General features: G+C 40.0%; 1 protein-coding gene across 2 annotated transcripts; it reads right to left on the bottom strand.

Annotated features, from left to right (window-relative positions):
* Window positions 1-1,389: 1,389 nt before the first annotated feature.
* sap130a (Sin3A-associated protein a) lies at window positions 1,390-18,573 on the bottom strand. 2 transcript variants are annotated; one of them, XM_079460422.1, is made up of 21 exons: window positions 18,497-18,573; window positions 17,949-18,059; window positions 17,601-17,860; window positions 16,733-16,897; window positions 16,509-16,632; window positions 16,162-16,286; window positions 14,301-14,425; window positions 14,064-14,208; window positions 13,811-13,901; window positions 13,613-13,717; window positions 11,483-11,624; window positions 9,819-9,937; window positions 9,447-9,719; window positions 8,978-9,155; window positions 8,520-8,618; window positions 8,043-8,392; window positions 7,638-7,892; window positions 7,120-7,245; window positions 5,910-6,013; window positions 5,675-5,788; window positions 1,390-2,354 (listed from the first exon to the last, which is right to left on the bottom strand). In XM_079460422.1, exons 2-21 carry the CDS (start codon window positions 18,043-18,045, stop codon window positions 2,196-2,198), a joined length of 3,156 nt encoding a protein of 1,051 aa, XP_079316548.1. In that variant the 5' UTR covers window positions 18,046-18,059; window positions 18,497-18,573; the 3' UTR covers window positions 1,390-2,195. The 2 variants fall into 2 exon arrangements, with proteins under 2 accessions (XP_079316548.1, XP_079316547.1); XM_079460421.1 differs by lacking the exon at window positions 18,497-18,573 and adding an exon at window positions 18,209-18,478.
* Window positions 18,574-26,887: the final 8,314 nt, after the last annotated feature.

Below are 26,887 nucleotides of genomic sequence, written 5' to 3'. Positions count from 1 at the left end.
GTGACTATACAGCAATAGCACAGCTTCTCGTACCTTGATTTTTCCATAAAATCCTTAGTCCCATTAAATGGAAGTCGCAATAATTTTTACTGCTGTATTCTGACAAGTGAAACAAAAATAAAACAAAAAAAAAGTGGCTCGTCTTTTCCAATGCTAATCCATAGTTTGCATGTGATGCCATCTAGTTAGGAGAAGCAAGAGAAGGCTATCAGCCATCGTCCACTAAGTAAAAAGTGAGTGATTTCTATCGTTTGCTTAAATAATCGGTAGTTGTTATGCAATAACATGCACCAACAACATGCACAAAAATCCTCATAAAGAAACCTCTTATAAACACCGGATATAGTATTTCTGGCCACAAATCACATCTTTATCTTAATTCTTGTTGTGGACAAGGCAACCAATTTATTCATTTTCAATAAATTGAAAACACAGCATATGGTGTGAATAGAACAAACTACATTTTTCTAGTAAATAATATCTAATAAATACGGTCTCATGGTGGTTTAATAACCATATTTTGCATTAAGTGAATGCTTGGCTGAAAAGATGCGTCTTTAATCTAGATTTAAATTGGGCGAGTGTATCTGATCCTCGAATAGCGTCGGGAAGGCAATTCCAGAGTTTAGGTGCTACGTATGAGAAAGCTCGACCCCCTTTGGTGGATTTAGTTATTCTAGGTGTTATCAAAAGTTTTGAGATCTTAAGAGAGCGTGATGGCTTGTAGTGTGATAGAAGCTCTGTTAGGTATATTTTCTGGACCTGGTTAGAACTCTAGAGCTGCCTTCTGAACAAACTGTAGTTTGTTTATTGATGATGCAGGACAACCACTAAGAAGTGCATTAAAGAAGTCAAGTCTTGAGGTTTATTGTTATTAACTAATGTGATATGATATAATGTAATCCGAGAAAATGTTGATATAATCTTTGTGGTAGTATAAGGCGAGGGATTCTACACAAAACATTTTAAGTATAGTTGTAAATAAAGTGGAGCTTGGTAGGATTCTGGGAATGTTTTGTTGCTGTACATGCATTTCAAGTGAAATAAACTTGAAAGTTTCTTCATATCTTTTTTTCTATGGAGAGGTGACTTAAACATACATTACGTGACTTGAAAGTGAAGGAACATTTATCAGCTTGTGTTGTGTCTCTATGGAGAGCACAATGTAAACCACCGCATTCTTGCCCACCAAGCCCGAGTCGGTCCTGTGACCTCTGGATTGATTGCAGGCATTTCATTTTGACACCGAACTCAATGCAGACAGTTGGAGGGCAATCTAACCGATGTCATCAGAGATGGATCGCGGATTTTCAGATGTTGAATAAAGATCATGAGGTTACATTAATTATGTCTTAAGATATAGCAACACTAAGTCCATGCACTAAACATAATGTTTTGTATGTTTATATGGTTTTACTGCAATAGCACATAATAGTGTACAAGCACAAAATGAATGAATAATCAGATGTACAAAAGAACCCAATTATTATTGAAACTTAGAACAACATTCACGTACAGTCTGTAAAATAGCATAAAAGACTGAAAACCACATCACTTCCATCACCACAGAAACAATATAACAAATTACACATTCTTATTACATAATTTTGCTGATTTTAAAAAGTACATATTTCATCACTGTCATTCTTTAACGCCTGACAGTTGAGTTGAATGAATTAAGAAACTAAAAATTGGTTACACGTCATCATAACAGGATAGAATATTGTTACCATGTTATGTTTATAGCGGGCTCAATTTGTTGACTAAGCCGGGGACTTTTATCTGCACACAAAATATCCCAGTTTCACCAACTTTTCACGTCACCAAAACATGAAAAACGGACGGGAAGAGTAACTTTCAGCTATTCTAATCTTTAAAGTTCACTAAAGCAATATTTTGGCTCTATACAACTAAACAGAAAAGGAACATGTGTCTTTAAAAATGTTTTTTTTTTTACATTTGGTGTTTAAAAAAATCTGTTAACCTAGCTGCCTCAAATGCACTGGACAGTCCACAGTAATCAGCAGCTGCTGTAAAAATGCTTTTATGGTTTACGATCGCCTTTCTTTGTCTTCAAAACTGATTAAGAAAGTAGATGATTGTGCAAAGCAACCTGTTAAACATGACAGGTCCAGCCTTTGAAAAGCATTCCTGTATTTCACTCCACTAAAAAACCTATTAACACCATAAAGCATTTATGCCCGTTCCTTGCGCTTTAACTTGGAGCTTTTCTTGGGGGTTCCATTTTTGTTGAGCAGCTTGAGAACTCTGTCCTTGTGGTCTAGCACTTTCATCATGGTGTCTCGAGCTTCAGTCACCTGATCCATTACGAGCTTGCAGCGCTGCATGTTTCCCTACACAGAGACAGTTCATCTAGTCAAAACATACACTGTAAAAATAAATTATTTTGAAAAATTGTAGAAACTGAAAATTAAATATTGACTCAACAAAAAGCTACCAAAAAATTATCCCAAAACAAAAATATGCCTTGTGGTATTATAACTTAAGGTCTGAACTAGGGATGTTCATTTCACGTATGGCTTCACGCGCCGACGTCTTTCACGTGTTCACGTAAATTAACAAGTATTAGCACATCTTTCGTTGTCATGCAAAAAAACATAAAAAAAATATTATTTATTATCTGCATTGTCATACCAAAAAATAATTTTTTTTCTGTATTAAAAGAAATTAAACCGTTTAACTGATAGTAGAAGTGGGCGGAATGATCAAAAATCTATTTCACAGAATGAGTAAATTATTTTACGGTAACGACATATTCATGAAATCTCGCATTATAATGCTATATTTTACACCAAATTTTTCTTAGATTGATTTAATTTATTTATTACAGTTTATTTAAATGCTCAATAGTTAATATTTCAAATGTAGGCAAGTTATGAAAATGTACTGAAGATATCAAATTAAGTTCTGACAATCAGATGTATTATTTATATCATATCTATATCTACGCGTCTCTCAAAACGGGACGTTAGCGCGTCACATCAAAGCGCTCGCACGGCGAGCATCATCGCGCATTTCAATGCAAGTTTCACCTTGGCTTGCCTGAAGTTAAATTTTATTAAAGCTATTAACAGCTTTACAAAACAACCTGACTTCTGCAATACGTGTTGAGATTGAGCTTTTTTCTATGCTGGAGCAGATCCCTGCACGAGCACTGCGGGTGACAGAAGAATCGCCGGACTGGAGCGGATCACTAAACTACAGACTGAAAGAATGTTTGATAGGTTCATTTGTTACGGGTGGATTCATTCATTCGTTTTTTTCAGAATAGAGGCCAATTTGCTGAGCGCCGAGTTAAACACGCCCACTTATTTACATTCCGCGGAATACACAGAATAGAAAAATCTCGGAACGGAATATTCTGCCCAGCCCTAACTGATAATAGTAATCGGTCATAGGGTTTTACTATCGGTTAACGGTTAATATGAACATCCCTAGTCTGAACATATACAGTGGGGGAAATAATTATTTGATCCCATGCTGATTTTGTAAGTTTGCCTGCTTACAAAGAAATGAAGGGTCTATAATTTTTATGGTAGGTTTATTTTAACCAAAAAAGCTGGAAAATATATATATAAAGGTTATTCATTTTATTTGCATTTCAGTCAGTGAAATAAGCATTTGATCCCCTACCAACCAGCTAGAATTCCACAGATTAGTTACTCCTAAGTCAGCTTGTTATGTATATAAAAGATGCCTGCCAACAGAATCTGTATCTTCCATTTAAACCTCTCCACCACCATGGTCAAGACCAAATACATTTCAAAGGTTGACAGGGACAAGATTGTCGACCTACACAAACCTTGAATAGACTACAGACAGAAGCTTGGTTAGAAGGAGACAACTGTTGGTGCGATTATTTATTATTATGTGGAAAAAGAAGAAATACAAAATAACTATCAATTGTCCTTGGTCTGGAGCTCCCTGCAAGATTTCATCAACGGGGTAAAGATGATCATGGGACAGATCAGCCCAGAACTCCACGGAAGAAGCTTGTTAATGAGTTCTTGACACTTGGGACCACAGTTGGCAAGCAAACCATTGTTAACTCGCTATGCCACAATATATAGAAATCCTGAAGAATGGAAACATTATACTTGAAGGCTTTTTCTCGGCCTCGGGTACAGGATGACTTCACCGCATTGAGGGGCTAAGAGACGAGCCGATGTACCGTAAAATAATGGGCAAGAACCTCCACTTGACTGGATCAGTGAAGATGGGTCGTGGATGTGCCTTTAACATGACAAAGACCCAAAACATATTGTCAAGACAACCACAGAGTGGCTTAAGGAGAAGCACAATAAATGTAGAACTTTCCAGCGGGTGTCACTACTGTTTGCGAGTGTCACTACTGTTTGCGGGGTATATTAGGATTGATGGATGTTATTTTTTATTTTTCTTGTTTGAGGAAATAAGTGTACATTTATTCTCATTCTAATTGTGGTAATATTTATGTTATAATCTTACTAGGTCGCAGATATGTTTATTGTTGTTCCTAGTTACCAGATTGTGTATTTGTATGTGTGTGGTTGGTGAGTGCGCAGGCGCCGCCTTTAGTTTCATTTTTAATTCTGTTGTTGATCAGGACTGGTGCGCTTGCCGGTGAGTATCTGTAATCTGGAATTGCTAGTAATTTGGATCGAAAGTTAATATTTCCAGATTGGGTAATTTCATTAGTTTATTTTGATGTATTGTTTGTGTTTTTTTTTGCAGGTTTACAAACTAGCGATCTTTCTGTTAGTAAAATGACGAGCTAAACATCACACATAACTAGCTGTGTAGGTGTTCTAAATAAAAACTCAAAAAGTGGCTCGAGTTGTATCCGCCGTGCTTGTCCTGAAACCTTCCAGTGGGGAGTTTATTGAGCTACAGTGGGTAGTTTAGTGAAAAAACTGGACAATAAATGTCCTAACCAGTCTCTAAACCCTAGTCCTATAGAAAATCTGTGATAGAGGCTAAACTCCAATTTGCTGATCGACAGCCAAGAAACCTTAAAGATTTCAGAGGAATGAACTCAAATGTATCCTGACACATGTGCAAACCTGGGGACCAACTATCAGAAATGTCTTACCTCTGTGCTTGCCAACAAGGGTTTCTCCAGTAAGTACAAAGTTATGTTTTTCTCTGGGATCAAATACTTATTTCACTGACTGAAATGCAAATCAATTAATAACCTTTATATAAAAAAATGCCCCTGATTTTTGGGGATATTCTGTCTCAGAGTTAAAATAAACTACCATAAAATGATAGACCCTTCATTTCTTTGTAAGCAGGCAAAATTACAAAATCAGCAGAGGATCAAATAATTATTTTGCCCACTGTACTGTATATCAGTGGATTAAAATGCCTTTACGGGGGAGGACGAGAGAAGTCGATGTTGAAGGGCAAAATGTTTAGAGATATTTCCATCATTTCCAAGTTATGGTGAGTTTTTGAACTCTATATTTATCAAGGGATGCAAGTTTAACACAAAGACAAAAGACATGGCCTACACCATCGAGCCTATTAGGTATTTGTGTTTGCATTTGATATCCTTTTTTAGCCCATACTGGTTACCCAAAGTTACTACGTTTCTGTTTATGATACGCACAAATATTTAGGTCCGAACTCACGAGGCCACAAAAAGGGAACTATAGAACATTGAGATGTTAACCTGTATGAGCTCATTGATGCGATGCAGTTCATCATCCGTTCCAGCTCTCTTCTTTGGGATGAGCCCCTCCTGCAGGGTTGTCAGTCGGCTGTACACGTCATGTTCTAAATTAGTCTGTGACAAGAGAAAAGTTTAGTAAACCATCACCTAAATGCAGCATTAACCACGCCAACAACTGGCTGATAAAACATATACACAATATAGTGAATCGCAACACTATCAGATGCAAACTCACCAGCTGCAGCAGCTGTGCAGCACACAGGTGCACCTTCCAGCCCTGAGCGCGACATGCAACTCCCCTCTGATTGGCCATGTCCTGAAGGCTTCCTTTCCTCTCCTCTGCAGAGTCACAGTAGCAAGATGATTTAGAGTTGTTATATTGCGAGATTTATCAGTACAACCCAGTGTTTCATGTTTTGGGAGTTTTCGATCCGAAAGTGATGAAATAAAATAAGACACCGCCAAATTATGCAAAGAAAATGTTTTACTATGATAATCCTAAAAAGCGCATAGTACATTTCACTGACCAGTGACTCTTAAGAGCTCGTTCTTTCGATAAATCAGTCAAAAGGAGACACAAAAAATGGTTCGAACCAGTATCTAATGTCTCCATTTCATTAAAGGGGTCATATGATGCGAATACGTGTTTTTCTTCGTCTTTGGTGTGTTATAAGTTACCCATGCATGTATTAGACACGTAAAATTGCAAAACTTCAAGTGTCGGAATAAAAGATGAATTCTATCTAAAAGCGAATGCTCACCCAGACCTGCCTGAAACACCTTAGTGTAACCACACCCCCAAATATCTACGTCAGTTTGTGGTATTGTTTGACGAAGAGCGTCAAAATGTATAAGCACGTAAGTTTGGCGTACCTGTCAGTACAATTGCTTTGGAACCTAATGCTCGAAATATGGTAACAGGTGTTACATTTCAGTCACATACTTGCAGTATACGACCAATCACCATGCCCTGGTGAACTGGCCAATCAGGGCACACCTTGCTTTTCAGAGCGATGAGCTTTGTAAAAAATCAGCACATTTCAGACAAGCGGGGCAAAGAGGAGATACAAACATGCACGGTATGTGGAAAATGCAACGTTTTCTAACCTTAAATCGTGTACACACATTACAATACATCTATAACAACCAATAATATTCGATTTAGCCTAGTCATATGACTGCTTTAAGTCAATTGATCAGTCTGATCAGAACAACATCTGGCTGACATACTTAACCACAAGTCAACTGTCATGCCTCAAAATGAATCGAGACTCGTTTTAAGTTTGGTATGAAGCTAGTTTAAGTGGGTAGATGACAGAGGTGATGGCATGCCAGAGGATTCCCTTCTTTGACTGTCATAATCAGTATCAACTTGGTGACAAAACCGAAAACACTGAACAACTTTAATTGAAGTTCAAATTGGTAAAGCTGACAGAAACACCTACCTTTAACTCTGATGTCACTGTACCTCTGGAAGTGGTGATAGGCAGCTTTCCACGGGTTACGGTACTGACGCAGCAGAGTGAGGGGAGGTCTGGGACGAACCGGCACGTACCGAACACCTTCCTCATCTACATTATAACAATGATTGTCATTACAAATCAAAACCACTTAACTTATGCATCAATAAAAATTTAATTAAATTTATATTTGGTCAGAAGATAAGGCTGTCAAACTATTAATTGCATCCAGAATGAAAGTTTGTGTTTACATAATGTCTTCAATCGAGACGTATTTATTTAGATTTACCAATAATCGAAATGATATAAAAAAGTTTTTAAAAAAATTATTTGAGACTTTTCTTATATATGCATGTTTTTATGCTTACAAATACAAAATTAATATGCACATTACACAGCCATATATTATGTAAACACAAACTTTTGTTAAATAATTCCGGAAAATATCCATCCAAAGGAAGAAAAGCTTTGAGGAGAAAAACCTTTCAGGCTGAAAAACCCACCAACATATTCCCTGGGTGGAGACTTGTGTCTGTCAGGTCGGTGTCCTGCACCTCTGCTGCTAGCTCTCTCCTCATCTGTGCTGTTGGTCTCCATCATCTCTGTCTCCTCAGTGGAGATGATATGCTGCTGTTTGCGGGGTTTCTTCCTTGGGGAGGCCCCGGGCAGGAGGTCTCCAGGTTGGGCAGGTACAGAAAGGGAGTAGGCCTGGGAGGAGAGTGCTGGAGCTGGACCAGTCGAGGATTGGGCCAGGAGCACTATAAACAAGAGAGCAAAAATTGTCGGAATCCATAAACATGGGATGCCGAAAGCACCTTTTTAAAACTGCCGTGAATCAGATTCGAAGCACTGTATTAATCATCACATGTGGCTTACAGCTTGTTAGTTTGTGAACAGGACACATCTACCTGGCTGTGAGGTGTCCACTGGTTCTGTTTCCTGTTTGACTTTAACTTCTGAAAGGGTGGAGCTCAGGGCTGCAGTGCTGCTGGCTGCCGGCTGGGTGGGAGAGGCATTGGCCATGGACGCAGGCACTGGAGGAGTGACAGCCATAGCTGCAGGCAGGGCAGAGAGAACTCCTGTGGGTTGAGAGGGGGGCATAGGGACTGGTGGAGCTAGAAGAGTATGAGTGGCCTGTGAAAGATGCTGAGCAGGATTGGAGAGATTCTGCAGCTCTCCTCCAAGACTGGGCAGAGCTTCCACAGCAGCCATGACTGGGGGCGCCATAGCAACATGGACATCGGATTTGGGCTTCACTCTGAATAGAAAAATTAACCAATTCAACTTTGTAAAGTAAACACAGTTCTAGGCATTGCAATCATATGCATGTTCAGAGCAATATTTCTTGCCCTTTATTGCCTGAAGGATCTTCAAACAGGGCTTACCCTGCTGGGCGAGGGGATCCTGATAGCCTTATCCCGCTATCCACACGGCCAGTGTTAGGGTCGCTTGGCTGTGCTGGAATGAGACTTTTACGCACCGCCCTAGAAATACACCCCAAAACCAGTCTCACACTACTTCATCAACTTCTACCTCAACATTATAAGACAGCACACTTCTTAAGAGCCTTGCTAATGTGGAACTTGATTGTTTTTCACATTGAATGCAATGAATTGTCCATACATGTTGACTAGTCCAGCTAGTTTTCACATTATAGATGTGGGATGACTTATTTTTGCAGCCAAAACCTGTAAGGTCTGTAAGGTCCTACATCTGATAGGTCGATAGGAACTAGTTTTTCAAGGGAAACCGTTTTTAACGTTCTCCAAAACGTTATCCCTGCAGCACTCTGTTACAGTCTATGCAAACAAGCGATGCAAATTTAGCTGTAGACAAGACTCACCCTTCATTCACAGGTTTCTTGCGAAGGATGCTGGGTCGAGGGGAGGAGACCAGTGTGGGTGCACCAGTGGCCGTCCCCTGAGAGTGTGTCTGTACCACCGAAGTGACTGGCTGTGTGCCACTGAAAGTGCTCCCAACTGGATTAGTGACAAAAGAAGTGCTTTCAGCCAGAACTACACCTGTACAACAAACAATAAGTAAGATACTTGTGAGTCAGACAGACGCTGTCTAATGCTTAGGTTTTTCGATACAGAGTTAGGCAACATGAGCTAAAACTGCTATCACATCTAAAATAATATCTAAATACGCACTTTTTCGTGGAAAGGTGTACAAATGTAAAAACTGCAGCCATTCTTTACCTTATATCGCAATAGAACAATGCTCTAAAATTGCTACTGGTTGACAAATTTACCACGGTTTCATTGTTTCAATGAGTATATAACCTTGCACTGCCTAGTGCTAATATTAACCTGATGGCTTTGTTTCTGATTGTGGCTGCTGTGTGGCGACCGGAGCCTGTGTGCTGATTGGTGCAGTTGCATGCAGTCCCTGGACTCCAATTGGTGTAGGCTGAAGGCCCTGAGCGTTCATAGAGGCTGGCTGGATGTTTTGGGTGCTGATCTGAGCAGACTGCAGGCCAATGCGATCCACTGCCATCAGCTGCATGGGATTCAAGTGGACAGTGGTGGCCACACCCACACCAGCCTGGGTTTGAAGGGTGGAGCTTTGAGCCTGAGCTGTGACTAAAGTTACAAACAGAGTTCATATTAGAGGCCTTAGAACCATTTAGAAACTCAGACAGTAGCACATAGGGTCTGGTAGATGGTGTGTGTTGTGTTTACCTGGGTAAGGGCGGATAGAGGACACAGAGCTGGTGATGGGGGTGTAGGTGTGGGCCAGAGGATACGGTGATGAGGGGTATGTCGGTAAGAAGTACTGAAACTGTACTGGCACTGATGGCCTACAGAAAAACACAGTAATCTTCAATTATATTTTCACAAGTTGTAAATTCAAGTTCCGTTCCATGTTTTCAAACTTAAGAATTCAGTTAGATGATCAATCTAGGATGTCTCGTATAACCAAGACAAGAGCAGAAGAAGATGCGCTTCCTTGTGTACGCTGTCTGGGAGAAGCATTTAGCAATGATAGCGGCAAGTTAACAGTCACTTTTTCAGCTTGAGTTGTTAAATACAGAAAAACACGTAATTTACTTAGATACTTCATTTGGAAATGCGAATGAGTAAACCCGACACTTTTGCAGAGTTTTTTTTACCTGAAGGGAGGGGGTTGAAGCAGACCAATCACAGTGCTTGCAGTCCGCGTCGAGTTCACACATTGTTACATTATACAAACAAGACTTAGTTTTTTGCGGGGGATTTTTTTAGTTATATATATATTTTAGTTTTAGTAATTCTAGATTAGCAGGAACTGTAGTGTGGTATCTGAGAAAATCCAGTGTTCCGGTGTGCTATTGATGCATTCATTCATGCCTGTCTTCATCCACACTCAGAAAATCAGTGTTAGCCAAACTCGCATTTAAGGGCATCAACAGGTATTTCCCTAAATAGTGTCATTTTTGTCAACAATACTCATGATACTTAAACATTATTTTGAGTGTTTTCATTTGTTAAATACACAGTTATATACATATACAGTAATTCTGGTAAACTCTATAGACTGTGCATCTTTTTATTGAATATACATTTAAAAATAAGAATAAAATATCTAATTAAAATTTAAACTTAAATGGAAAATGATCTAATGTATTCCAGTAGTCAGACTCGATTTTGGTATTGAGCATCTCTGCCAAAGCTATTTCATGCATTCAGACTTCTTTTTCTGTGCCAGATACACTCCGTCAGAGTTCGTACAAGTTTTTTGAGTATGGTCCTGTATGACGTAACACAGGGCGGAAAGAAAAATATGTATTTTTGTTTATAGACTACAAAGCCACTTACGAAGTGTGTTTTTGGTTGGGAGGGAAAGAAAACCTTTTCAGCTTTCCAAAGATCCTAGTATTAAAGTGATAGTCATATTTTACTCACCCTCAGATTTCTTTGTTCTGCTAAACACAAAGAAAGATATTTGGAAGAATGTAAGTAACTGAGCAAGTCTTGTCCCCGATTTACTGCCATAATAGGGAAAATAAATACTATGGGAGTCAATGAGGGACATTATCTGCCCTGTTACAGACATTCTTCCAAATATCTTCCTTTGTGTTTAGCAGAACAAAGACATTTATACAGGTTGGGAACAATCTGAGAGTGAGTAAATGTTGACAGAATTTTCAATTTTGGGTGGACTTTCCCACAGTGAATAAAGTTTTTTTTCGTGGAAGCAACAGTGTTGTGCAAGTGTGTTTGTTCACATCATGTGAAAGACGAAGCAGTCCCAGCGATAAAAGACATTTATTACACTTTACATACACTATTGTTTTAAATTATAGAGTTACTTGATTGAAATGTTTTGTATGACATCAAATGAACAGTTTCTGCTGTTATTTTACCTGTTATCACTGCGGGCCTCCATAGTGACAGGATTTGGAGAGGACCGATGACCTGAGATGGGAATCAAATTAGTTCTCTCTCCTGGGTACTCTGGCTGGATACGTGGGGATGTGTGGGCAATTGGCTGAGGAACCACTTTAGCTGAACAAAGATAGTATCAATGTTATTAAATATACACTTCTAACCTTGATAAGATAAGAGATAAGAACAAAACAAATAAACGTAATTGACACGTAACTGAAAGTATTTTTGTCACTTGATTATTGAAGAATGTCAGTTACATTGCTGTCTATGGGCGGGAGTCAGAAAGCTCCTGAATCTCATTACTTAAACTGAATAAAATAATTGTGTTCCGAAGAAGAATGGTTTCCTCAGCGTTTCAAACGACTTAAGGGTGAGTAATTCATGGAATTAAAAATTTTCTGCGGAGTTTCCCTTTAAGGTCTGGGACACACCGTACAGACCTACAAACTCGGAAGAGGTGAAAAAGTTGACAGCCATCCTTTTCAAGTGCAAGTTTTTCAAGTGCACCACATCTCACCCATGCAGCAACAGCTAATCACATGAGAATCATTTTGAGCTACAGGACAAAGTGAATATGAATGCGAAGTATGAATTTTGGTAGAACTTTAGATTTTTATGAAAAATTATTACATTGTCGTAGTCACGCGATCCCAATGCACAAAGTCGTAATTAAACATCTTAAATTATCTTTATTTGTCTTTATTTTCTGAGAGGTACACCTTAATAGGTCTTTACTAACACAAATTATGCATGATTTATGCGAGATATGAGCTCAAATTTTATTTTATATAATAAGTTATTAAGAGCTTTCATAAAAAAGAAAGTTCAAAAAGCAGATACAAGCAATACAAAAGTAATCTGCGCGGCTCCTGATACCATAGTAATGTATTATGAAGCAAATTGATCGGTCTCTAAAATAATGATCAAATATCATCTGTAAACAACAGTTTCTGCATTTGAAACTTCGGAAACAATAGCACCCAAGTGCCGACCCGCTTAGAAGGGCAGAGCTCTAGAAATGGAAATTCCAAACAGAGACTGGCAACTGTCTCTCATAACATGGCAGTTTCTGTCACAGGGGTAAACTGAATAATACATATCAACACCATTTTCTCTTTACCCGAGAAGACACTTTGCATTCATCCCTTTCAGCAATGCTTTTCACATGCGCAAACTTGACATTTAGAACAAGTGATTCTGTTTGGACAAAGCTGATGGAACAAAAACGATGGAACGAATGCAGAAACGCCTGAACAAAGGGATGGGCCTGAACCGACCTAAACACAGAACTTACAGAGTGTGGTTGTAGCCTCTATGAGGCTGCTAAGGTAGTAGCGGGAGTAGAATTCATCCAGTTAAGAGAAAATCGCAGCGCAACAGCCAATGGACGGACCTGAAGGGCATGTGCTAACCCACTGTGCTAAAAAGCAGATTCCCACAGAGTTATTATAGAAATATTTTCGTTATTAAAGTATAGTTTTCCATTTGTTTCAGCGACCCAGGGGGGTGGGGATGGTCTTTGTCAAAATAAAGTTACACCACTGCATGTTCACCATCGGGTCTACAACCCTGGACATTTACTGTTAATTAACACGGTTTGTTTTAAATGTACATGCTGACTTTACCCCAGGCTGCAGTTTAATTTGTTTGAGATTAATGAAAAAAAATACTCATTAATACAGCCATATTAACCATGGCTTTATTACAAAAACAGGGTTACTATAGTAAAACCATGGATATCACAAAATGATTCCAAAACCTATGATTAAACCAAGGTTTCTGTAGAAACATTTTCACAAGGTAGACAAGTATTTTTAATCGATTTGGCGAGTCCCGGCCCTGGATGCATCAAGTATTACTTTATCAATCACCTCCACTTCTTTCTAAAGCTCTAGTTTTCTGCTGGCTTTTTTGGTCTATGTTTTTAATTTGGTTACCTGGTGTAACTTTAACCTCAAACAAACCAAGTTTCCATCATATATTTTAAACATATGTGTCAAAAGTCCTTCTCATTTGTGTAAAATGTTTAAACAGAAATAAACAGTTTAATGCTGAGCAGTCCTTCAAATAGTTCTGTATGCACATTTGGAGTGGGTTGTGCCTACCAACAGGAATAGCAGAGGTGGTCACGGCTGTAGCATGAGAGGAGTGAGAGGCCATTGTCATGGTGACAATAGTGCTACTGACCATTTGGGTGTGTGGTGCAGACCCTGTTTGAAAAAAAGATTAAGAGTTTAGATAATGTTGTTAACTACATGGAATCTCTACCATGCAGCATCTGGGGAAAAGCTTAGGTAATGTACCTGTAGTGGTGGCTGATGGAACGGTGTTGGCAGCTAAGATAGGAGCTACTGTAGCAGCAGCAACCGGGCTCACAGTGTTGAAAATTGGCTTCTGTGGACATAGATTTCACACATTTCAAGAATAGGTTACCAAATACTGCAAGCATTGGCAACATCAAGATTGTGGGCTACAATTCCAGGTAACAAAAAAAACAAATTCCATAACAAACTGATTCCATAAGCAACTTCTAAAAGTTTGTGTCATGTCACTGACTTGTGTGACGGTGTGAGGGACTTGGGCTTTCTGGGCTCCTACAGCTGAATGGGAGGGCAGTGTGATGCGAGTGGCAATGTCCCGTGGGGTTGGTGGTCGCTGAATGTTTATGGTGGTTGGTGGATGGTGAATTGTCACTGGTCGCCTAAAACGCAAGACAATCAGAAGAGCAAAACCATAAAACGCCATAATACTGCACAGTTATAGAACTCAGCAAACATGTGGATACAATCATACCCATGAACCATCTCTGAAGTGTGTGTCACAGGCGTGCTGATGACTGGAGACTGTGTTCTGGCAGCTGGAATAGGAGCCACCATTGTGGGTAGAACAGCCGTAGATGTGGTCACCAAAGATCGAGACTGTCAATACAATTGCAGGGGATAAACATTCAATCAATTTCTATAACATCCAGAATCATGAACTGTGGAACATTGACAAATGTTGTGTAACACATTTTGCAGTTTAACATTAGATCATGACAATTACATTTCATGCAATGTGTTATGTTGCAGTAAGCAGTCTGCCAAAGGTAAATGAATAACTTACTTGAAATAAGTTATTTGCTTGTAAAAAAGGGAGTTGACTCCGAATCACGCAAACGAGACCTGACCTAGTCCGAGTCTCTAACCGCCACATATCTACGTCACTAGAAATATTTCCCGCCTACGTTTTGCTGGGACTGCAGCTAAAACTTCACTCTCCTCCCCCAAACACGGTCGCTCGTACGTGACGCGTGTGTATCATGTCCAGAACCTGTGTTCTACGTTGTAAAACAAAGTCTGTCTTATTCAAACTACCAAAGGAAGTACTTCTGAGGAAACAATGGTTACAAATCATTTTTCAAACGACAACAAAGGAGTATAACCCCAAGGTTTTACTGTGTGCGTGTCATTTCACCGAAGATTGCTTCAATAATCTGGGTGTGTTTACTGCAGGATATGTTAAACAACTATCCTTGAAACGTGGGGATATTCCAACTCTATTTGGAACTGTTAGCTCCACCGAATCACAACATGAAAGTGTGACTATTTATTTCTGTCTTAAATAAATATCTGTGTACCTTATGCCTGTGTTTAGCTAATGCATTTAACACTAACGTTAACATGTTATTTTTGAGGTATTACAGTTTGTTTTTCTAGATATGAACTCGCCTAATTTAAGTGTTCAATCTATTGACTCTCAAAGTATTTATTTCAAGAACTGAGTACTATCTGTATTGTAAGACGAAATAATATTATTACTAACGTATAAACAGTGTTTCAAGTAAAATTTTTATTATATTTTAATGGTGAGCAAAAGCACAACATGCATGTTGTCACACTGGAAGTTTTGATGACAAGAGTTGTCACTTGCCATTAAGAAACATTGTGCTCCAGTCGTGTTGGAGTTTCTTGTTGATTAGCGTCTTCGGATGTTTCTTCGTCAGATTCGGCCTCAAACTGCTATCTATACACTGTATATAATATCCAACTACCTGTAACCCGTAATCCAGTAATGATGATAGGCGTTCAATTTGCGACATATGATGAACGCGTTTAACCAATCACAGCGGACTCCCGTTATGATGATAGGCGTTCCGTTTTTTCACAACAGACTACACCATCTGACCAATCACATGACACTAGGCTCTCACGGATAAGAGGGGATTAGACGGATGAATCACGGAAGAAATCAGTCAAGAAGTAAAGTAACTGCCTATTATTACGACATAATAGTGTTTTTACACCTTGTATGTACAAAAACTTGTTGTTGGACACTCCATAAACCAAAGTAGGACCTTAAAAATTCAATGTTACTTACTCTTTAAAGACTCTTGACAAATAATTTAGCAAAATATACTAACAATTGCACACTGCTTATTTAAACTTGGCCTTATTTCACCCCATGGTATTTTAGCTAAAGAATATCAATATAAAAATATATATTTCAATGTAACAGTTTATCCGTTTTTATAGGAAATTGTCATAACCAACAAAATGACTTCAACCTATACTGTCACTAAATCTCAAGACATTTAATATGCTGCAAGTGCCCATGCCACAGACTGTTGTGTGTAACTGTAGTATCTGATCAGTGTGGTGTGGACTATTTGCACCTGAATAGGCTGATGTATGATGTGCTGTACAGCTGCAGATTGGCAAGGGCCCGTGTTTCCTCCTCCAGCTGGTCTGAGAACAGTAGGGCCTTTAGTACTGGACATGACAGCTGCAGCGGCGGCACCTAAATCACAGAACACAGCAACTATTTAGAAAATGACAGAATGCTGCTGTATGCATGTACTCAAACTAGGGCTGTGAAATGATTAATCGCATCAAGAATAAAAGTTTGTTTACACAAAATAAAAACATAAAAATATTTCCTAAATATATATACATGTGTATGTGTTTATAAATACAAAATGAATATATAAATGTCAGTCCTGTATGAATAAAATGCACTGACCCCTGGGTAGGTGGGAGGTGTATGTGTGAGGAGGAGGAGCTGGAGATCCGATCTGTAGTGCAGGCGCACTGCTCCTGATGATTTGCACGTTAGTCGCCATTAGGTGATGTAGATTACTCTGCCCCTGGAGAAGCATTAATCAGGTTTTTTTGTTTATGTTATGAAAAGCACTTTCAATATCAAAATCTCAATAGAAGATGTTGAGCTATTGGCATTGGCTCTACCTGCTGACCACTGATGGTTGCCACTGGTATAGACGCTGGAGCAATGCTGCTTTCCAGAGGAACGGTAATATGGCCAGACACTTTGGCTGGAACAGGAATATGCCCCTGGCTGACTGCAGGAGCAGGAGCTATGAGACGACTGGGCATAGGTGACTTTAGGGCAGCCTAGAGGAAAACAACAGAACTGCCAGTAGCAAATGTGTTGGGTAGGGGTTAGGGGAAGGACTGTAATCAATCCGCAAACAAACAAAGGTTATATTGAACGTTTACTGATAATGTCAGAAATTAATAGGGCTGGGTAAAACATTTATTAATGGGTTTTTTAAAAGCGGTCAATTGAATATTGATTTTTTTCATTCATATTTCCGCAGACATTGAACCTTCATTAACGTGAATGAACTATTTCTTTTTACAACGGGTGGATGTTACCATAGGGAGCATAAACTTCACATAAAAGGCAGTGATTCATATGATTGCAGCCCCTCCTTAAAGCTAATTTTGTTTGTTATACCATATCTTAAATGTTATATAACCAGTTCTGTTTCAATATACCCAAATGTGTTTAAAATTTAATATACAGGTTTGTGGCTCCTTTTTTTTTTTTTATTCACCATTGTAATGTGATATTTACTGCTCATTTTTAGAAATATCTGTTGGATCTGTATTAAATATATATTTATTTACTCGAATCGAAGCCAGTGCTTATGAATCGGAATCAAATGGAAACATCAGAGAAAACTTTTCCATCACGTGCTCATCGTGTGTTCATCCAACAGTTTGTATCCCAATTTTCACAAAGCAGCTTCACAGATATTTCCAACAAACGATTTATGTTGATTTTAAAAACAAGAAAGCAAACTGGTTTTACCTTCACAGAGCTTTCCCCAATGCCTGTCTGCTGGCCATGCGACATATGAACTGATGGGTTAGACACAGCGGCAGGAGGGCTGGGTTGGATAGGCACATGCTGGGGCAGAGCTGGAGATTGACTGGGGGCTTGGACCTGTGGATAGGGCCTAACCACCACAGTTTCCTGCTTATCGTCACGAAACGGTGCTGATCCACCTGTACTGCTGCCATGTATAGGGTCCTGAGAGTGATCCACTTCACGACTTTTGTCATTACCACCTATTTGTAACAGTAAATTCACAACATTCTGTGATCTTCTAGTCACAGCTTGCTTTAAGTTGGGGTGTAAAAAGTCCTGTATGTCTACCTGATAGCGTCGCTAAACCAGTACTGCTGGTAGATGCCTGACTTTGTCCGGAACCAGAGGGAGGCAACGAGGCTCTGGAAAGATGTTGAGAACTCATCTTCTGTTTGTAACCTGTGGGAAAAGGCCAGGTTTGTCATAGAATTGTCATTTTCCAGTTTGTATTGGATCCCAAGTTTGAGGTTGAAATAACATTAGGTTGAAGTAAGCTTAGCTGAGCGGTACTTCTGTCATTTTACCGCTGTACTGTTTACTTCACTCACTGTATCCCATAAAACATCACATGGTCGGATATGATCAGATCGGGCTCATTCCATACACACAAGTTCAAATCACACAACCAGTCAGCAGGCTACAATACCAGAGGAAGAGCGGGTAAGTCACATACAGGTGCGTTATTTCCCCTGCTCACTAAAATCTAATGCGAATGCTTTCAAAAAGCGCATATTCCGTACAGGAAATATCAGTGTTATAGCATGACAGTGTGTATAGGCTCTGCCAAACAAATGCAAACATGTAGTCAATAAGAAAACAAACATTGCTAATACTACCGTGTTTATGTAGCTATTCCCCCTCCATAGTGTGAACGCAGCACCAATACACAAGAAACAAAATGAAAGACCAGTACAAGGAATTTCAAAATAAAAGCCATTTAAAACCGGTCTATGAAGTGGCCAGGAATCGGAATTGTTAAATGTATTCGTGATATAAATACAATATTCTCATAGGCTTTATTTGCAATTTAGCCATAGGCACTAACTGTACCGATGTGACATTTGATCCGAGGCTTGAGTCGAGTATAGAGACATATATAATAATACATATACGCGATCCGCTGGATCGTACGTCAACCCCACCGCCATATTGGTAAGGGCAAAAGGCGGCTATAAACACAAAAACGTTTTCCTTTCTCAACTAATCTCAATATTTTATTATTTACGTGGAGTACAGAAGCATAGCTCCACTTAAAGATGGTTAGTTCAACATATCACAACATATTGTTTACTTCGTTATTTACTTTATTGTTATTGTATAGAACATCACTATTAACACACGAATCATAAATCCAGGGCTAAGTGACGTTACAATAATTTATTATTATATCAAATTAAGTTTAATATCACAGTTGTTTGTATTTTTTATTTCTTCTTTTTTATTTTGTATTATTATTTATTTTGTTATTCATATTTCTCTTATTTTATATATTTCTTTGTTTATATTGTCTTCAGGGCCGGCGGTTAACAACTGAGGTGTCCTTGAGCAAGGCACCTTACCCCCCTTGCTCCGCGGGCGCTGCAGTTATCTCCAAGATGGGTAAAATGGAGAGGTCACATTTCGTGTATGGGTCAACATTACTGACAAAAAGGTCACTTTCACTTTTTTTCTTTTTTTAAGAACACTGTACTCAGCAACCTCCACTTAGAAATGTGAACTGTTGATGGTTATGGCAAAGAATTCGTCCAATGTTAAGTGTTTTATAAATGTTAAGCTCTTGGCCGTCTACATACATAAGACAATATATCAAATGTGCCTGCTAGCTGGAGTTTAATGTCATCATCCCAGTAGATGTCGCTGTCCAATTTCTTATGGTGAGAAACAAAGTTGTTTTTTACGGTCTAGCTTTAAAACGCATGCCCCTGCATCCCCTGTCAAATAATATAGACACTGCTCTGAGACAATATGCTGTTGTAAATGACAAAAGTATTATAACGTCCGTTTAAAAGCTTTCAAGCTAACTTGGAAATGCCTAACTAATGGGATCAAGAGGTGAACCGGAAGTCTGAGCATTAGCCCTACGTAATTAGGTAATATCGCGCGAAAAAGGTTCATACGGGTCCGGGCCAAGATGGCGTCGTGAGAAGGCGGTTTTACGGTAGCTCTTAAAACTTTTTCTCAAATCCCGGTTTTACTTCTAATCTGGTCATGTTCAGGAATAATTTCGAATAGCCGCACTTTAATAATCTTGCTTCTTTGTAAATATTTATTAAGTTCTGCACTTTTCACCCCAAAGTTATAGTTCGTTATCAACATGCTAGCAAGTGCTTTTGCTTCAACTGATGCACTGACTTGAGAATATGGAAGAAAAAGAAGAAACTCATCTTGCTATGCACAGCATATCCTTGCATATTTAGGCAAGGAGAACTCTAAGCACTGATATGGAGAGCGAGACAGTCTGATGGTTTTGTGCCTTTACCCGATACACCTGAACCCAATCCTGCCAAAAAAAGCAAACCGAGTTCTGATAATCCAGTGGTGAGTAACACTATGCTAATGAGATTCATGCAGCGAATGGAGGCCATGCACGAAGAAACTTTGCACCGAATTCAAGGAGTTGAAAAAACGGTGATCGAAAACTCGAACTCTATTAAACAGATAATCAACTCTCTTGAATTCCATGGTGAACAGGTGAAGTGTATGATCGAAAAACTGGAGAAAGAAAACGTTGAACTTCGTGATAAATGTAACAATTTGGTTGCTTACAAAAGAAGGTGGAATCTGCGTGTTGCTGGTATTCCAGAGAAATCAGGAGAGAACGTGAAGCAGATGATCATCGACCTCTTCAGCCAGATTTCCCCAAGCATCGCGGCTGATCTGCACCTCAGAATTGACATCGCTCATCGATTGGGGCCTCGAAGAAGAAAATAAAGGTGTTCGAGGATTTCTCGCAGAAAGATAAGGATGCAAATTAAAAATCAATGTAAATTAAAAAATGTAAAAGTTAAATGCTTAATATTGGAAAGCAGCCACAATTAAAAATAATTTTTGTACCAATTGGGAGCTTCTAAAATTTGAAATTGGAGTTTATTTAAGGAACGTTGGAGCAATCATAGCCAAAAAGAGAAGAGTTTTTGAGGACAGCCTGGTTATGAAATTATCTAAAACCCGTAACTGTAGTTGTTTATCTTTGGAGGAGAAATCTGAACTTGCAGCTCTGCAAACTAAATAAGATGATTTATATTTATCAAAAGCTAGGGGTGCTTATATAAGATCCAAGAAAAGATGGCTTGAAGAAGGTGAACTTAATTCTGCATATTTCTTTAAGCTTGAAAATCGAAATTTTACCCTTTCACCAATTGATAAATTATATCTTGATGGTAAAATGATAAAAGATCCAAAAGATATTGCCAATTTCAGTGGCAGTTTTTATAAAAATCTTTATAGTTCAAAACGTACAGAGCAGATATCGAATTTGTTTGATAAATTATTTGCCAATGAACTTTCTCCTTTTTTAACAAATGTTTTTAAAGAGAGTATTGATAAAGAAACTTTACCTTCTACGTTAACGCAGGGTATCATCACTCTAATTCCTAAACCAAAGAAAGATTTTACTAATCTAGACGATTGGCGGCCCATCACTCTCCTTAACAATGATTATAACATTTTTGCCATAATATTTGCTAAAAGGCTTAAAGATTGTTTGGATAGCATTATAGATGAAACTCAGTCTGGATTTATGAGAGACCGACACATAATGAATAACAGATTCGTTTTAGACTTATTTGATTATAGCAACCTAGTGGAACATAGTTTTATTCTTTTCCTGGATTTTTATAAAGCTTTTGATTCAGTTAAGCATCATTTTATTTTTAAATCGGTGCAAAAGTTTGGTTTTGGTGAGTATTTCTGTAAGGCTGCAAGAACTATTACAACTGTAATAGTACGATCAAATTAAAATACGGTACTTCTAGGTTTTACTTGTCACGTGGTATTAGAGAAGGTTGTCCAATATCTGCTTATCTTTTTTTACTAGTTTCCCAGATATTTGCATCTTATGTTTCCAATAGTGGTCTTCGTGGTATCTCTATTGCTGAAACAGATACTCATCAGTCAGTTGGCTGATGATACCACTCTTTTTTCGCATGATGCAAATCAAGTTCCGTCAGCACTAGAATCTATCCAGCAATTCTCCAAAGCTTCAGGCTTAGTTCTGAACCTATCGAAATGTGAACTGATGTCCCTCAAAGAGTGTAATTTGTCACAAATTTGTAATATTCAAATTAGAGATCAGGTATCATATTTAGGTATTATAACAAAAGATACACTATCAATTTGAAGCCACTAATTGAGTACACAGAAAAAAACTTTGTATATGGCTGCAGCGTGATCTGTCATTGAAGGGAAGACTTTTACTAGCTAAAGCTGAGGGCTTGGCAAGGCTAACAGATGCTGCTTTTTCTTTGTGTTGACACTGCCATTCTCAAAACTTGTGAACTCCATTGAGAAGGGGTTAAACATTCTTGATTTTACTATGTTAAACCACACCTTTAAAATAAATTGGATAAACTTTATCAATAAGCCTGCATCTATCTGGAATTTGATCCCTAATGCTATTTTTTCCAAACTAAGTGTCAGGTACAGAAGGCAAGGACTCAAATGCAGATTCAAAATAATGGTTTAATCAGATAATAAGCAAGAACAAAACAAAAAGCTAAGCAGAGCTTAGAACAACAAACAGGTTTGACTAGACACATGAAAGACAGGATGAACACAACAGAAAGGGTTGGACAATCGAAGCTGAACCATCCCCGATGGGGAACGGTCCAATGAACCTGGGGGCCAAACCGAGCCGTAATCCGCAAAAGGAGGTCTTGATACAAAGCCAAACTCGTTGCCCACATACGAATCTTGGTGCCTTCCGGCGGTGACGGTCGGCGGTACGCTTGGTACGGTCCCGGATAAGCGCCTCCTTGGCCCTTTTCCAGGTGCGCCGACAGCATTGGATAAAGGCCTGGACAGAGGGGACCGCAGCTTCGAGGGCCTGGGAAGGAAACACAGGAGGTTGGTAACCAAGACAACACATGAATGGAGACAGCCCGGTCATAGATACCGGCAAGGAGTTGTGAGCATACTCCACCCAGGTTAGCTGCTGGCTCCAGGTTGAAGGATTGTGGGAAGCCATGCATCGGAGCATCCTACCCAGATTCTGGTTGGCGCGCTCGGACTGCCCGTTGGTTTCTGTTTGGAATCCAGACGACAGACCAGCAGAGACGCCAATCTGTCGACAGAATTCCCTCCTGAATTGCGAGGCAAACTGAGGACCTCTGTCCAAAACCACAGCCTCAGAAGGCCGTGGATGCGGAAAACATGATCCACCAAAACCCGGGCCGTTTCCTTGGCCGAAGGGAGTTTGGGAAGACCAATGAAATGGGCCGCCTTAGAGAAGCGGTCCACTACGGTCAAAATCACCGTATTGCCACTGGACTGAGGGAGACCAACCACAAAGTCCAGGGCAATATGGGACCATGGATGGTAAGGAACAGGTAGAGGCCGTAACAAACCAACGGGAGACGCATTGGAAGACTTATTCTGCGCACAGACCGGACACACCCCCAAGAACTGGTGAACGTCCTCTCATGGCTGGCCACCAAAACCGCTGGCGATCTCCTAACACCCGGATGGCAGGTAGGCCTGGAAGAATGGCCCCACCGAAGGACTGCAGTGCAGGCCGACTCCAGGACAAAGAGCAGACCTGGTCGGTACCCTCAGGGCAACTTGACACCGACCATAGATCTCTTGACGCGTCGCTCCCACCACCCGACCCTCTGGAAGGATGGTGTCGGGAAGAGAGGGCGGCTCCTCTACCGGAGCAAGGCAGCGGGAGAGTGCAGTTTTTAGAGCCTGGTCGGTAAGACCGGGTGAAATCTAAGCGCCCAAAGAATAATGCCCACCGAGCCTGCCTGGCATTCAGTCACTTGGCGGACCGAATGTACTCCCAAGTTCCTGTGATCGGTCCACACGTTAAAAGGACTGGCAGCACCTTCCAGCCAGTGGCGCCACTCCCACAGAGCCAATCGCACGGCCAACAGCTCCCACTTGCCAAAATCATAGTTTCGCTCTGCGGGAGACAAACGGTGAAAAGAGTAGGTACAAGGATGTAATTTTAGATCGTGCGAATAAACCTGGGAAAGAACCGCTCTGACCCCAACCTCAGAAGCATCAACCTCCACCACGAACTGACGAGCAGGATCAGGGGTGACCAGAATAGGTGCGGTGACAAACCTGTTCTTGAGTTCAGCAAACGCAACCTGAGCTGCCGATGACCACTCAAAGCTGTTCCTAGTTGAGGTCAATGCAGAGAGAGGAGCCGCCACCTGTCCGAAGTTCATGATGAATTACCGATAAAAATTGGCAAAACCCAGGAACTGTTGAACCCCTTGTGGGAGACTGGTGTCGGCCAGTCGGAGATGGCCCATACCGTCGAAGGGTCCATGCGAACTCCCTCATCCGAGATTATGTGACCCAAGAACAAAACTGACCGGGCATTTCTCCATCTTGACGTACAGCTGGTTCTCAAGCAGCCGTTGGAGCACTTGTTTGACATTAATCTGGAGGGAAGAAAATATAAGAATGTCATCCAGATACACAAAGGCAAACCTGTTGATCATGTCACGAAGAACATCATTAACAGGTGCTTGGATAACAGCCGGAGCATTAGACAACCCACAGGGAAGAACCAAATACTCAAAATGCCCCGTGGGAGTGTTAAAGGCCGTCTTCCATTCGTCCCCCTCTCTTATCCGGACCAGATGGTAAGCATTGCGAAGGTCCTGCTTTGTGAAGAACTTCGCCCCCTGCAGGAGTTCAAAGGCTGAAGACATAAGGGGTAACGGATACCGATACTTAACAGTTATGTCGTTCAGACCTCTGTAGTCAATGCAGGGGCGAAGTGAACCATCCTTCTTCACAAAGAACCCTGCACCGGCCGGAGATGAGGAGGGACGGATGATACTGGTGGAAGCCACCGCAGGGGACTTGAGACGGAAATGTGAGTGAAGGCTTCACCGAACACCTTAATCATTTCCTCCTTGAAGTCTTCAAAGTTGAGAAAAAAACAACTTCACATTGAATAATGAAGGCTCTGCATAGGGTGGGCTCACCGTCATATGGAAGAGGGTTGTTTATGCGTGGTTCGTGAGCTCGCGCCGAGCTGGCGGGGACGACACAGGGCTCAGAGAGTTGGAAATGCTCCATCCGAGCCGTGAGGTCAGCTACCTGGACGGACAACGTCTCAAGAGTCTGCTGGGTAGCGACGAAGCCTTCTTGGTGATGGGTCAACAAGACCCCTTGTCTCTCCAGCGTCGAACGAAAAGATGAATCCATAACTGGCTGTTGCGTTCTGTCAGGTACAGAAGGCTAGGACTCAAATCCAAAATAATAATGGTTTAAACAGATAAGCAAGAACAAAACAAAAAGCTAAGCAGAGCTTCAGATAGTCCAGGGCAAAGCAGATGCAGGGTCAGACAGGCAGGTGGTCGGTCGAGGTGCGAACAGAGTCTGAAGGGGTAATCCAAAGATTAAGCACAAAAGGCAAGGGTCGGTCGAGGTCTAAACAGATTCCAGAGGGAAAAGGCAAAACTCGTAATCCAAACCGGTGCAGACTAAAAGAGAGAATCCAGCACAGTCCAAAGCAATTCTCCAGTGCATGAAAACTTGAATATTATAACTTGAAGAGTGCAAGGTTAGTACAAATAATCAGACAAGGCTAGAGTGAGCTAGTTAATGCAACAGCGACTAAGGAGAGAAACATAAAGGGAGGAAAATAATGAGAGCAATAAGAAACAGCTGTGCACTGCTGAGCCACTCGGCTGATTGCCAAGCCGCATCAGCTGTGCACATAGAAAGGCGACTAAGGAAAAGTGAGAAAGTGAAGGAAGATCAAACCCGGGACCTGACACTAGGGGGTTTAAAATTCTTGTTAACCTGCATAATGAAAATCCCTGTTAAATTATCCCTTTTTCATAAGCAAATGTTATTAGCTTGGTCCCTCATCTTTAAACACAATTTTACCCCTCACTCTTATATAATTTGGAATAATAAGGACCTACTGTATAAACATAAATCTCTTTTCTTTGATAATTGGGTTAGTAATGGAATTATTTTTGTGTCTCAACTTTCCAATCAAAATGGTTCAATTTGTAATTATTCTGAGTTCTTGGTAAAGCATGGAATTCCTGTTACTCCAAAAGAGTTCGCCACCGTGGCTGATGCAGTGCCGCGAGGAGTTATCATGCTTTATAAAGGATTTTTTTTCATCTGTTTGTCGCTCAGTGGATCTGTGTAAGACATTTGTAGGTAAACAATGCCTTTCTTCATCTAGAAAATTCAAGTCTTGTTTCAAGAGGAGTCTGTTTCTGTCCCATATGTAATTTCTTATTGGAATGGTTTTGTAAGTGATATTCCGTGGAAAAAAGTTTGGACATTACCTCACAAATACCTGATAACAAATAAAACGAGAGAAATCACCTTTAAATTAATTCACAGGTTTACCCAGTTAAGTGCTTTCTCAAAAGACTTGACATTGATACTCTCTGTTCTTTCTGTTCAGAGAAACCTGAGACCACTTTACATTTATTTTGGAACTGCTCTTTCACAGTTACATTCTGGTGTGACATTTGTGATTTTATCAATTGTTATGTAAATCCTAATGTTGATTTTACATACAGAAATGTAATTTTTGGTTTTCATGAATGTGAAAGGAAAAGTGATATTTATTTTATAAACCTTATTTTTCTGTTAGCTAAATTTCACATTCACAAAACTAAATTCTCTAAATCCACTCCTCTTTTTTTGAGGTTTAAACGTGAGTTGAAAATGTACTTTGAGTCTGTCGAGTTCTCTAAAAACTTAAAAGCTACAAGAACAGTGGCTGTGTTTAAGGACTTGGCACTTAATATGGATTGAAATACTGAAGGAATTTAGTCTTGATTGAGGATTGAGGGAATCTGGAGTTTGTACTGACAAAGATAATGGTTGTTGTTAATGTTTCTTTTTTGTTATCTTCTACAAGCATTTAATAATAAAAAAAAAAGGTTCATACGTAGGTCGTCCACCATACTGGAACGGTGCGTACCGGTCTGTGTTGCCAAGTCTGCAGCTCCCCAGTGGAATTGAGTTACTGTTGGTCCCGTGTGTTTTATCCACACGTTAGGAGTGGAGGGATT

The sequence above is a fragment of the Barbatula barbatula genome (assembly GCF_947034865.1).
Source record: "Barbatula barbatula genome assembly, chromosome: 7".
Classification (NCBI taxonomy): Eukaryota; Metazoa; Chordata; class Actinopteri; order Cypriniformes; family Nemacheilidae; genus Barbatula; species Barbatula barbatula.
Note: the sequence above shows the minus strand (reverse complement) of the source record. Positions and strands in the feature narration are given on the sequence as shown.